The sequence below is a fragment of the Oncorhynchus nerka genome, linkage group LG16 (assembly GCF_034236695.1).
Source record: "Oncorhynchus nerka isolate Pitt River linkage group LG16, Oner_Uvic_2.0, whole genome shotgun sequence".
Taxonomy (NCBI): Eukaryota; Metazoa; Chordata; class Actinopteri; order Salmoniformes; family Salmonidae; genus Oncorhynchus; species Oncorhynchus nerka.
In genome coordinates this window covers 12,063,741-12,077,416 of record NC_088411.1, presented here as the reverse complement: position 1 = coordinate 12,077,416, position 13,676 = coordinate 12,063,741, and the positions used below count along the sequence as shown (strand labels likewise).

At 47.1% G+C, this 13,676-nt stretch overlaps 1 protein-coding gene across 2 annotated transcripts in view; it reads left to right on the top strand.

Moving 5' to 3' along the window:
• LOC115144026 (serine-rich coiled-coil domain-containing protein 2-like) overlaps window positions 1–13,676 on the top strand; it is a 93,929-nt gene that overhangs the window by 35,049 nt on the left and 45,204 nt on the right. For both annotated transcript variants that reach the window (XM_029684633.2, XM_029684637.2), the window contains exon 3: window positions 245–450. In XM_029684633.2, the coding sequence (XP_029540493.1) occupies window positions 245–450 (206 nt within the window). The remainder of the gene's footprint in view (window positions 1–244; window positions 451–13,676) is intronic.

The following is a 13,676-nucleotide window of genomic DNA, read 5'->3' as shown; positions in this document are numbered from 1 at the left end:
TAATTGACTTTGAAGTCTAAGGGACGGTTTCCCAGACACAGATTAGGCCTAGTCCTGGACTAGAAAACACTATCAATGGAGAACATCCATCGGCGATGCATTTTAATCCAGGACTCTGCTTTATCTGTGTCTGGGAAATGGGCCCTAAATTACATACGATACTAACCAAAACAAATGAACCAGACCTCCCTCAGTGATTAAGTAGCAGGTGAGTAAAACCTATTCTTTCTCCTCTCTGTTATAGGGGGTAGAGGGGGCTTAGGGGCGTTGTCTCGGCGTGCTAGTCAGGCCCTGTCCGGGGGTGCAGACTACCCCCTCGGCTCTTCCCTCGACCTGTCTCCCTCAGACTCCGGCTCGGGGGGGACCTACATGTGGGACGAGGAGGGTCTGGAGCCCTTGGGGACCACCACACAGCCCTGTGGGAGCTACAACTCAGACCTCAACAGCATGGTAAGTCTGGATAGAATATAACGTATTCAACATTTCTAGTGAGTTGACCACGAAGAATGTCATTCTATGGAATTGACAGATCTCAACAGAATGGATTAAGATTGAATTCGTCATTGGAATGGTAGGCGTCGCTCTTCAGTAGTACTTCGGTTAGTAATGTGTGTGGGTGGGTTAAAAGCCGAAGTCAAATTTCGGTTGGACCTTGTGCGAAATTGACCAATAGTGATTTTCATCCCCACTGCGCGTGTGTTGGAAAACGAGTAGGATATGTGTTTCTGTTTTACTGATTGTCTAATCCCGGCTGGCCGTCATAATGTGCTTAACCTTTGCCCATTTAACTTTAACTTTTTAATTTACACACCTTTATTAATAGTCAGCGTTTCACTTTCCCCGCTGCTGGCAAGTACTTCCGTTCTATAGAGTTTCCAGGGTGATTTGTATTCTAGAGGGGCAAGGGTTGTCCTGCTGACTTTGACCTAAATGAGCTCACTGCCGGGCACTGTTTCTGTGTGGGCTCCCTGCCCACGGGATCTCACTGTCCCCAATCTGACGTCAATACTCAGGACATTGAGCTACAAGACAGGTCTTCAATGGTGCTGCTATTTCTCTGCCCAGTGTACTGTATGCAGGCAGGGCTTTTGCCTTGCGCTGTGCCACTCTGCTCCTGTACAACACAGCGACGTAGTTGTCTAGTTTCCTCTAATCTGATTGAATGCTTTTAAAATACACCCTTCCTTCCTCATCACTGATCTGAAAGTGATCGCATGGTCTCCAGCCTATTGCTTTCACCAATCTCGGAGTGTCAGATCAGTCATGAAGGAAGGAAGGAGTCAGGGCCTTGTTCTGCCTCCCGAAAGTAAGAACCCAATTTCCTGGGTTCCAGCCAAAGAATCCGTTCAATGATCTTTCCTTGAGGGAACTCATTGGCTGTTGCCCCATGTGATTTTCCCTGCTGTTTCACAGCAGCCTATCACTTGGCCAGAGAGGAGGACGCAGCCTCAGTACCAGAGGCAAGCGGAAGGATGACAGTGTAGTTATTACTGTGTGACGTGGCCTACAGGAGCAGCTTGTTACCCTTCTCCTCTCATCGATAACAGGAACTCTCTTTTTATATGGAGGAAAATATGGGGACAAAAAGTACATTTATTTGTATTCCTGGAGGCTCATAATAAGTCAGTGACTCAGACAGTGGGTCCCATCTCTGAAACCACCCAAGTTCAGGACACAAAGCACTTCTCTGAAAAGTGCTGAATCACCTCTCCTTGGTTAGGGCAATGTTGGAAGACAAGCTCCAATACACATTGCAGCTCTCATTTCCAGGCATTTGTTTTCGCTTGGTCATGCAAAAGACCTGGTATAGCTCCTTTTGCTTTTGTTTTTCCGTTGGAAATGAACTCCTTTACGGGCCAGCACCCCCTAAAAGCTGTTTTGGGTTCTTAGTTCACAGCTCTTTGCCTCTTTCCTTTTTCTCAATACTGTGTTTTTTTCCCCCAACGCAGCTAATCCGCCTCTTACTGTGATCCGGGTTAGGCTGTATTTAGTCTGATAATGTGGGGATTTTCCAGGAAGCACACCTTTGGACTGCACAGACATATTAATGTGACGTTGTCCGCAAGTTGTAATCATTTGAGTCAAGGAGTTGTGTGACACCATATAATCTAAAAACATTAGCCTATAATCATGTCATGGATTGGGATCTCATAGTCTCTTCATATCTGACCCGCAGCTAATAATCAGAGCCATAAGCACACTGGTGCATATCGTTTGGTAGCCTACGTTGAAAGTGGTACTTGAGCGACCTCTACAGGGGACTGTAAGTACTGCAACGGCTGCACTCTGAACAGAAGGCTTTTACATTATGCTGTCTCTGTGCAGTGCAGAAGAATCAAGCTAGAGGGTAGCATTGGTCAGCAAGTGTATCCACACACAATAGGCTATTACTGTTAGTAAATGTGTCGGGAAGATGAGCAATGTTATTAGTTTCTATTTATTGGAAATGCTGTACTGACACCGGAGGCAGTGGTTGAAAGCGACAAAACTTAATTCAGAAAATTAAACAGAAATAAATCCAATATAGGAGATTCCTTCACTATTAAGGAACATCAAGTGGAGTTAATTTCCCTGCGGTCTGAACTTGGAACTGTCAAGGGTAGTTTTCCACAAAATGTGTCACCACCCTAAAAGGCGCTGCATCGTCAATCCGACGCCTGCGGTGGCCGTAGAGTATTTACTGCGATTACGGCCTCTGCAGAAGTCAAGGCATTTCTACTTATTGCACTTCGCAGAGCTGTTGTCAAGGAAGTGCGTTTGTGCTTATACTGGACCTCCCGCCCCCACCTACCATCAACCAATCATGTCAACGTGGAAATATACAGAGCCCTCCGCATTGTTACAACATTTGGGCGGCGCACGGTCATGCGGTATGGGGCACAATTTTGGCCTCTGCCTGCCTCCAACCACATTTACGGAAACGGACTTCAAAGATAGCAGTGATCTCATTTTAGAGAAATGGAGGGAATGAACAAGATGGAGATTGGGGAGAGGGGCAGCGAACAAGTGTGTGTTAGAGAGACGAGGGGGAGACTTTGGGAAAGAGGGAGTGAACACAAGCGAGCGAGAGAGGGAGGGGGGGCCAATGGGGTGAGAGAAAGGAGAGACTGTGTGAGAGATGGAGAATAGAATGTGAGAGAGACTGTAGAGATGTGGGATGCTAGCTAACAGACAGGCAGGCAGATAGGCAGCCAGTTCCCCTGGTTAGTGTTGGAGCCGCAGGCCTCCTGCTGTCGCGGAGAGGTGCTAATGCACTAACACAGAACCACGCCGTCGCTGCCCAGCTATAAAACTGTCGCGTCTGCAGCTCCCCGTCACGCTGAGGGAATTGCCTTCCTGAAGGAAATTAAATGTATTTTGACTATCTGCAGGGGTATGATTAAAGTCGAATCACTTTAATTTGGTCTGCGATTGTGACATGATCAGGCCCCGCTCACTCGCCTCGGTTTTTTCAGATTAGCATTGAAAAATGAAGGCCTCCTGTGCTACTATCTTTTAAAGAGGACTGAGAAAGCAGTGCTGCTTCGCTAGGGACTGAGCGAGAGGAGTGCTGCTTCGCTAGGGACTGAGCGAGAGGAGTGCTGCTTCGCTAGGGACTGAGCGAGAGGAGTGCTGCTTCGCTAGGGACTGAGCGAGAGGAGTGCTGCTTCGCTAGGGACTGAGCGAGAGGAGTGCTTCTTCGCTAGGGACTGAGCGAGAGGAGTGCTGCTTCGCTAGGGACTGAGCGAGAGGAGTGCTGCTTCGCTAGGGACTGAGCGAGAGGAGTGCTGCTTCGCTAGGGACTGAGCGAGAGGAGTGCTGCTTCGCTAGGGACTGAGCGAGAGGAGTGCTAGGGACTGAGCGAGAGGAGTGCGCTAGGGACTGAGCGAGAGGAGTGCTGCTTCGCTAGGGACTGAGCGAGAGGAGTGCTGCTTCGCTAGGGACTGAGCGAGAGGAGTGCTGCTTCGCTAGGGACTGAGAGAGGAGTGTTGCTTCGCTAGGGACTGAGAGAGAGGAGTGCTGCTTCGCTAAGGACTGAGAGAGAGAGAGAGGAGTGCTGCTTCGCTAGGGACTGAGAGAGAGAGAGGAGTGCTGCTTCGCTAGGGACTGAGAGAGAGAGAGAGGAGTGCTGCTTCGCTAGGGACTGAGAGAGAGAGAGAGGAGTGCTGCTTCGCTAGGGACTGAGAGAGAGAGAGGAGTGCTGCTTCGCTAGGGACTGAGAGAGAGGAGTGTGTGGGACTCCGTGTTAGAGCACCGGCCCGGAGGCATGACTAATTCAGCCGGAGCTATTTGATTGCCTGCCTCGCTCCAGCAGACAGTGCAGGAAGCCTGCTGTCATAATACAGTCGCTGCCCTTTTTAAATAACTTTGAACCATGCTGCCTTATGTGAGAGCAAGGCTGAGGTATTTGATTAGGTTTTTCATTATTACATCGGTGTGTGGCAAAGGCTATCCACCCAACATCATTCACACGACCATCTGCTGGCCAATGGTGATTTTGCCACAGACAGACAGACACACACACCCACACACACTCACACACACAGTCTTGTATAACTAACCTTGTGGGGACACACAATTCAGTCCCCTTCAAAATCCTATTTTCCCTAACCTTAACCCTAGCTCCTAAACCTCATTCTAACCCTAACACAACTTCTAACCTTATCCCTAACCCCCCCCAGTTGGTCAAATGTTTGTTTGTTCGCTATTCTTGTGGGGACTTACCAGTAGTCACACACACGGAGGCCGGAGGACTTGATGCTCATTCACTTCAGGAGCCAGTGGAGTGTTAAGACAGAGAAGTGACAGTGTGCTGGGCTCCTGGAACTAATGTCCCCATGCTGGCGTCAGTCCCCTCTCCTGCTGTCCTTATGCGCGTGGGAGCATCCGTTATGCTCAGGCATCACCTCAACCCTCATTCCGAGCAGCTACGTCAGCCCTGCTAAGCCTGGCCGTCCTGTCTGCCTGCGCTCGCCTCCTCACAGAGGGACAGGCCACGTCTTGCTTTACTCGCCCGGAAGGTATCGGCTGAATGTTTCAGTGCACAAGGCTGTGATGCTCCATTTACGTGGGTGTGTTACAGTAGATTAATTGGGACAAATAGCATACGGATTCACAGCTCAAATCAGGCAGCAACATGTCGGTATGAGTTGAAAGCCAGTTTTAGATGTTGACAATGACGTCGCATGTTCACTGAACACTAGACACCCTAAATGCTTGTCGGAGATGACAACTATTGATTTGGCTCTTTTGGTCTTGTTGCCAGAAGGTCTTGTTGCCATGTATGTCGCTAGCGGAAGATGTAGAGCTTGTTAGTACAAGGCTGCTGTAAATAAACCAGTGTGCAGACAGGCCACCGGGTGGCAGTGTTGATCCAAGCTGGATGTGAAGGTCTATAGGCCTGCAGGCCCGGGTTATGCATGTAGGGCCGTCACCATCGCCCTCATTCATGCTTCTCCTCACAGCTCAGACTCCCCCCTCCCCCCCAATCCTCTCTCGCTCCCTTTGTCTCACCACCCCGCACACACACACCACCCCGCTCCTCCATAATCATCCCCACTGCTAGAGCAGAGGATATGCAGGCGGAGCACATTATGGCCAGAAGAACGAGTGTGCCTGGGGAGACCCTTTGTTCTCCGCATTGCTTCATACTATCTGGAGTTCCTTGGACTTTTTGTTGTGGTATCAATCTGAATCAATAAAGCCACGAAGTTGGATGGCGTTGCCGATGCTCGGAAATGCTGCTGAGGAAAACGAACTGACAATATGATCACAAATGTGTTTCCTCTGCAGTATTCTCCTGTATTTCAACAGCAACTGTAGCCAGAGTCGTATTCATCTGTCCTTGATGTTTTGTAAGAGACTACAGACCAGTAAAGGATACCAAGCACAGTAGCAGCAGACAGTTGTTTGTGATCCATCCAAGGTCAGAAACCTGTTCACAAGTCCCCAAATATTTCCCTCTTCTTACAGTGTGCTGATGCCCCAGATCCTCTCTTCTTCCTAGCTCTCTAGCTCTCTAGCTCGCTCGCTCTCTCTAGCTCTCTCTCTCTCTCTCTAGCTCTCTCTCTCTCTCTCTCTCTCTCTCTCTCTCTCTCTCTCTCTCTCTCTCTAGCTCTCTCTCTCGCTCTCTTTCTTGCTCTCTCTCTAGCTCTCTCGCTCTCTTTCTTGCTCTCTCTCTAGCTCGCTCCCCCTCTCTAGCTCGCTCCCCCTCTCTAGCTCGCTCCCCCTCTCTAGCTCGCTCCCCCTCTCTAGCTCGCTCCCCCTCTCTAGCTCGCTCCCCCTCTCTAGCTCGCTCGCTCTCGCTCTCTCTCCCCGGCTCGCTCTCTCTCCCCGGCTTGCTCGCTCTCTCTCCCCGGCTTGCTCGCTCGCTCTCTCTCTTTCTCTCTCTCTCTCTCTCTCTCCCCGGCTCTCTCTCTCTCTCTCCCCGGCTCTCTCTCTCTCTCTCCCCGGCTCTCTCTCTCTCTCTCCCGGCTCTCTCTCTCTCTCCGGCTCGCTCGCTCGCTCTCTCTCCCCCCCGCTCGCTCTCTCTCTCTCTCCCCGCTCGCTCGCTCGCTCTCTCTCTCGCTCTCTCTCTCTCTCTCCCGGCTCGCTCGCTCGCTCGCTCTCTCTCTCTCTCTCCCGGCTCGCTCGCTCGCTCGCTCGCTCTCTCTCTCTCCCGGCTCTCTCTCTCTCTCTCTCTCTCTCTCTCTCTCTCTCACCGGCTCTCTCTCTCTCTCTCACCGGCTCGCTCGCTCTCTCTCTCTCTCACCGGCTCGCTCGCTCTCTCTCTCTCTCACCGGCTCGCTCGCTCTCTCTCTCTCTCACCGGCTCGCTCGCTCTCTCTCTCTCTCACCGGCTCGCTCGCTCTCTCTCTCTCTCACCGGCTCGCTCGCTCTCTCTCTCTCTCACCGGCTCGCTCGCTCGCTCTCTCTCTCTCCCGGCTCGCTCGCTCGCTCTCTCTCTCCCCGGCTCGCTCGCTCTCTCTCTCTCCCGGCTCGCTCGCTCTCTCTCTCTCTCTCTCTCTCTCTCTCTCTCTCTCTCTCTCTCTCTCTCTCTCTCTCTCTCTCTCTCTCTCTCTCTCACCGGCTCTCTCTCTCTCTCTCTCTCTCACCGGCTCTCTCTCTCTCTCTCTCTCTCTCACCGGCTCTCTCTCTCTCTCTCTCACCGGCTCGCTCGCTCGCTCTCTCTCTCTCTCACCGGCTCGCTCGCTCGCTCTCTCTCTCTCCCCGGCTCGCTCTCTCTCTCTCCCCGGCTCGCTCGCTCTCTCTCTCTCCCCGGCTCGCTCGCTCGCTCTCTCTCTCTCTCTCTCTCTCCCGGCTCGCTCGCTCGCTCTCTCTCTCTCTCCCCGGCTCGCTCTCTCTCTCCCCGGCTCGCTCGCTCGCTCGCTCTCTCTCTCCCCGGCTCGCTCGCTCTCTCTCTCCCCGGCTCTCTCGCTACCCCCAACTGTCTTTCTTTCTCGCTCCCTTCCTACCAGTTCATCACAGATATTCTCTCGTCAAAGCTTCTCCGGTGTATTTGCAACCCACTGCCTCCTCCATGTGGGTTTTAAAAACATACGCTGGTAGTCATTGCTCTGACACAGGCAGGATTTACTCACGGCGCGAGTGTAGCACCAATTTTTAATCATGTCTGCGATGGGCCTGACCTTCTTCCTCCACTTTACTGATGCTGCTTGACAATTTCATTACCCTTCAACGCTCTCCCTCCCTCCTAAGCTCCCCCTCCCACACTCACTGCCACACCGCACACTGATTCGCTAAGCGGCAGATCTTGTCTCCTTTAGTGTGGTAGGCCTATAGTATGGTCTGGGTTAGGCTTGAATGGACTAGGACGGCCCATACAAAATTCTACAAACTCAGTTTGTTGAACATTAAAAAATATATATATATTATATGGAATGTTTGGCGCAAACATTGAGGATAGTTCTCTTAACTGGATTGGTCTACTTTCTCTTATCCACCCTGAGCCAGGATGGACGGGTGAGGAAAAAGTTCTGACTGTTGGTGAGTGGCTGTCCGTGTCGCAGATCTCCGTATAATAGCGATTGTGCCACAAACATGGCCCGGGTCAGCATCGTGTTTAGCCTCCAGAGACGTCAGTGTAGTGAGAGAGAACCCCAACGCCTCTGAAAAGGGCCCAGGTGAGTCAATGATGTTGACAGGGCCAACGCCGCTCTGTAGGACTCTTTTCCCTCCCCCTTTTTTCCCCCCTTTTTTCTGCGTCTTCTTGCAGTTCAATTTGCTTCCACACTATAACCCATCAGACTAAAACAGAACAACTCCGTCACTAAAAGAAAGGTTCGCTGAGCCTCGGGGTTACATTGCTCATTAAGTTGTCACTTTGGCTCACGCGTGGCGCACAACCAGGAGAGGTAATCTGAATGTTAATGTGACGACTCCACCAGACATCAATCCTCAAAGTGGACTCTCTTCTCTCGTCTTCTTCCTCTCTCTCTTGCGCTCGCTCTCGCATCACTAAAGAAAGCTTTGTATAGTCCTGTACTCTCTCTGTATTTTCTGCCTATTTAGGAACCGTCGCACCATTGTCTAGGTGACCGTCCAGAAATATTGATGAGCGAGAGGGAGAAGCGTGCTCTCTCCCTCAGTCCAGTAACCATATTTAAGGCTGTGTCCGTGTATGTCCGTGTGTGTGTGTCAGTGTGTGTGTGTGTCCGTGTCCCTCCCAGAATAGTGTCACATTTTGAGACAGCTGTGTCCACAAATATTGATGAGAGAGAAGAAGTGTGTGCTTTCCCTCGAACAGTCTAGTGCGTGCGCGTTGGTAACCTAATGTAGAAAAGAAATGCCTGAGTTTGATATCTTTCAGGTCCTGATGATAGACTTGGGAGGTATACGGTGTACCCGCTTATTTAGAAATGCCGACAGTATAATTTTCAATACCGCCCCAAAAAATCCATTATTTATTCGTTTTTATATACAGTACCAGTCAAAATGTATTTCCTTTAACTGTTGAAAGCGAGGAAGAACTGAAGCAATAATGGAGAAAGAGGTATGCTAATAACATTAGGGGAAATATTATGAACGATATATACAGTACCAGTCGAAATGTTGGACACCAATTCATTCAAGGGTTTTTCTTTATTGTTACTATTTTCTACTTTGTAGAATGATGGTGAAGACATCCAAACTATGAAATAACATGTGATCATGTACAGTAGTAACCAAAAAAAGTGTAAACAAATAGCCACCGTTTGCCTTAATGACAGCTTTTCATACTCTTGGAATTCTCTCAACCAGCTTCATGAGGAGTTCCCACATATGCTGAGCACTTGTTGGCTGCTTTTCCTTCACTCTGCGGTCCAACTCATGCCAAACCATCTCAATTGGGTTGAGGTCGGGTGATTGTGGAGGCCAGGTCATCTGATGCGGCACTCCATCACTCTCCTCCTTGGTCAAATAGCCCTTACACAGCCTGGTGTTGTGTTGGGTCATTGTCCTGTTGAAAAATAAATGATAGTCCCACTAAGCCAGATGGTATGGTGTATTGCGTCAGAATGCTGTGGTAGCCGACTCAGCTGAGGGTGCTTTGTTGGTGCGTGAGTGTGTGTGACTCCCAACAGTTGGGTCAGATTTTGAGGGTAGTTTCACTCCGACAGCTGTGTTCATCAAGTGAAACATGAAAGCAGCTTTCACAGGCTGCTGGTAAATTATTAGTCCAGATTGGGGAGGCATGAAATAGATTTCAACTTGCTTTGGACTTCAACTCCCATCAGCATCTGTGGTGCAAAGGCCCTGTGGGATTTTTCCTGGCTGGGCAGATATATAACAAGTGGAGTGTCACAAAATGAGATTGGGAAGAGGGAAACCTCACCGGGAAAAAAACTGCCTTTGGCAAACAGTTGAGGCAAATCTTTGGCAAATTTTGTATTTTCACATACAAATGAGCGACTTGTGAACTTGTGGCGAACTTTCTATTGTTTGCTTCAAATTAGCTTCAAACTCATTTATGTATGCAAATTAGATGAGGTTTCAAGTTGCTTTGTTTATTAACATTGAAATGAATCTACATGAACCAAATCACAACTTTAAATGAACTTGCTTCTCACAGAGAACTGAACTAAATATACTGAACAACATGCATTCGAAACTGTCTAAACAGATACAAATGAAATCCAATACAACTTGAAATCATCAGCATGCTAATGAAGAAAAGAGTAAAGGCCAGAATATTTCCCAAATAACATTTACGTGAGAGAAATGTGAACACATTGGGGATGTTGACCGGGGCGGCAGGGTAGCCTAGTGGTTAGAGCGTTGGACTAGTAACCGAAAGGTTGCAAGTTCAAATCCCCGCACTGACAAGGTACAAAGGTACGTTCTGCCCCTGAACAGGCAGTTAACCCACTGTTCCTAGGCCGTCATTGAAAATAAGAATTTGTTTTTAACTGACTTGCCTAGTTAAATAAAGGTAAAATAAAATTAAAATAAACTACAGAATTTATATGAGCCAAGTGATGACTGAGCAATAGCTTTAAACCAATGAAGGTTTAAAAGAGAATGAACAAAATGTAACTAATTAAAACAAAATCAAACCCAGTTCAAAACTATTGTGTTTTGGAGTGAACTTTGCAGATGGTGGCTCCGTGGAAGTCCTTTAGTCCAAAGTTTGTTCAATGGATGCACTGAAACAATCAGAACACACAAAAACATTAGTATACTTAAAACGATGACTAAAAACCTTTTCTATTTGGGCATCTTAAAAGGTAGGTTCCGCAGCTAAAGGGTGGGTTTTGCTTTTAGAAAAACGGGGTCATCGGTTACAAAGTTGTCTTGATGTTGCTACAGTATTCTTCTCACTGAAACGGGCATTCATTATTTTTCAGAAAGTAAACAATGTTTCTGCCTTGTATAAATGCTATATAAACTAGCATAAAATAAATCTACCTTTAAAAAAAAAAAATGTGTGGCCAACTGTTCCTAGAGAGCCACAGTGTATAAGATTTTTCTCCGGCTGAATCAATTGTGTTGAGGCACAAACTAATTGTCTTTTATCTAGACTGGGGACCTGTCTAGCCAGTTGTCTACTAGTTGTCTCTTCCTGACCGGTGTATAAGGCTTGGGCTGAAGAAAAGTAACAAACTTGAGTTATGCTTAATATTCATATTACATGAGCCACAGGTTTGCCAAAATTGAAATAGATTGTTGAGAGAATTGTTTGCCCAAAAAAAGCCTCTGGCAAACTGTTTGCCACTAATGACAATATAATTCACAGATTCACTCCTGGCAACATTTTGTGGCACAATATTTTGTTTGCAGCAAATTTGCCACAAACTTTGCTGCATCAAATACATTTTTGTAAGTGAATGAGTGACCAAAAATGTAGGTGTTTTTTGTTGTTGACCACAAATAGCCAAAAAAACAAAACAATCAATACCTCCTGTGTCCTCCGGGAAAACCCAGATGGAGTGACCATCTTTTGCCGGACTCGTCTATGTCAGGACTGAGACAAGGTTGGGTCAGGTTTTGAGTGTATGCACTATATAGTCCAGCATAGTATTGGTTAAATTCCATCCACTTTACTTATCGATTTAGTAGAAAAGTTTAGAAATTTATGTGGAGAAAATAAGCAAACTCATATTTGCATTCTCATAGAAATGCCGCGGTATGAAAGAGAAGGCCTCGGTTACAAGGTTTTCACAGATTGCATGTGTGGAGCTCTGCCATTGTACTCTGCCCGCCGGTTTGAAAAGCCACTCCATTGTGAGGATAAAAATTAACCCTGCAATATAAAAATGTTTTGTAAAAATCCCACGACACACAGAGAGAGAGGAAAGTAGTGCAGTCTGAAAACAGATAAAATATACAAACCATTGAAGAGGAAATAACAAGGCTACTCTAAACCAGGCCTTAGACTTCTTTTGAATAGGATGCTGTAATGAAAACATGGGAGGGGGGGGTCAGGCCTTGTAGAGGCCTCTGATGTCCTCCAATGTTAGCGATAGCGAGGTCAGTGCTCAGTGTGCCAGCCCAGTCCAGCCCAGCCGTCTTGCATCCTTTTGAGGAAGGACTGTTGAGGATGGAAAAAAACAGAACTGGAAAGGACAGGATCCACAACAAAGAACCCACACCACATAGCTTATCTGGCCATCCGGCTCGACAGACCAGAACTTTTTACATTTATTTATTTTTTATTTCACCTTTATTTAACCAGGTAAGCTAGTTGAGAACAAGTTCTCATTTGCAACTGCGACCTGGCCAAGATCAAGCATAGCAGTTCGACACATACAACGACACAGAGTTACACATGGAATGAACAAAACATACAGTCAATAATACAGTACAAAAAAAGAAAAAGTCTATATACAGTGAGTGCAAATAAGGTCAAATAAGAATAGGGTGCAGTGGAGTTAAATGAATGTGGGGGGCTTTCAAGATCCATTACTAGATCGGTTCATGTGTACATGCGTGAGGTCTTGAAGGGACAGCACCCAATTATCATTCAGAGCTCTCACTTTGGTGAACCTTTTGAACTTAGAATTTTTCTCCCCAATTTCGTGATATCCAATTGGTAGTTAGACTTTCCCATCACTGAAACTCCCCTACGGACTTGGGAGAGGCGAAGGTCAATAGCCATGCATCCTCCTAAACACGACCCTGCCAAGCCGCGCTGCTCCTTGACACACTACTCGCATAACCCGGAGGAACCACTATCCAGCTGTCAACCGAAGTCAGCTTGCAGGCACATGGCCCTCCACAAGGAGTTGCTAGAGCGCGATGGGGCAAGGTAATCCCGGCGGGCCAAACCCTCCCCTGACTTGGACTCATGGGTATAAAGAGCCAGTGTTTTATTTATTTATTATTTAACAAGGCCTAGCGGAACCCCCTGCAACAACCAGTGAAAGTGCATGGCACCAAATTCAAAACAACAAAAATCTCATCATTAGAATTCCTCAAGCATACAAGTATTTTAAACCATTTTAAAGATACAATTCTCATTAATCCAGCCACAGTGTCTGATTTCAAAAAGGATCTACAGCGAAAGCACCACAAACAATTGTTAGGTCACCACCAAGCCACAGAATGAATAAACAGCCATTTTTCCAGCCAAAGAGAGGAGTCAGAAAAAGCAGAAATAGAGAAAATTAATCACTAACCTTTGATCTTCATCTGATGACACTCATAGGACTTCATGTTACACAATACATGTATGTTTTGTTTGATAAAGTTCATATTTATATAAAAAAATCGGAGTTTATTTTGGCGCGTTACGTTCAGTAGTTCTAAAACATGCGGTGATTGTGCAGAGAGCCACATCAATTTACAGAAATAATCATAATAAATATTGATAGAGATACGACTATTATACATGAAACTTTTAGATAAACTTCTCCTTAATGCAATGATTTTTTAAAAACTTTACGGAGAAAGCAGACCATACAATAATCTGAGGACAGCCTTTAGACAACAAAGCAGCCAAAAAGATACCTGCCATATTGGGTAGTCAACATTACTCAGAAATAGCATTTTAAATATTCACTTACCTTTGATGATCTTCATCAGAATGCACTCCCAGGTATCCCAGTTCCACAAATGTTTGATTTGTTCGATAATGTCCATCAGTTATGTCCAAATATCTTCTTTTGTTTGGGCATTTGGTAAACAAATCCAAAAGCGCGTTCAGGTCGCGCCTAACGTCGGACGAAAAGTTCCATTACAGCCTGTAGAAACATGCCAACCTAAGTATGGAATCAATCT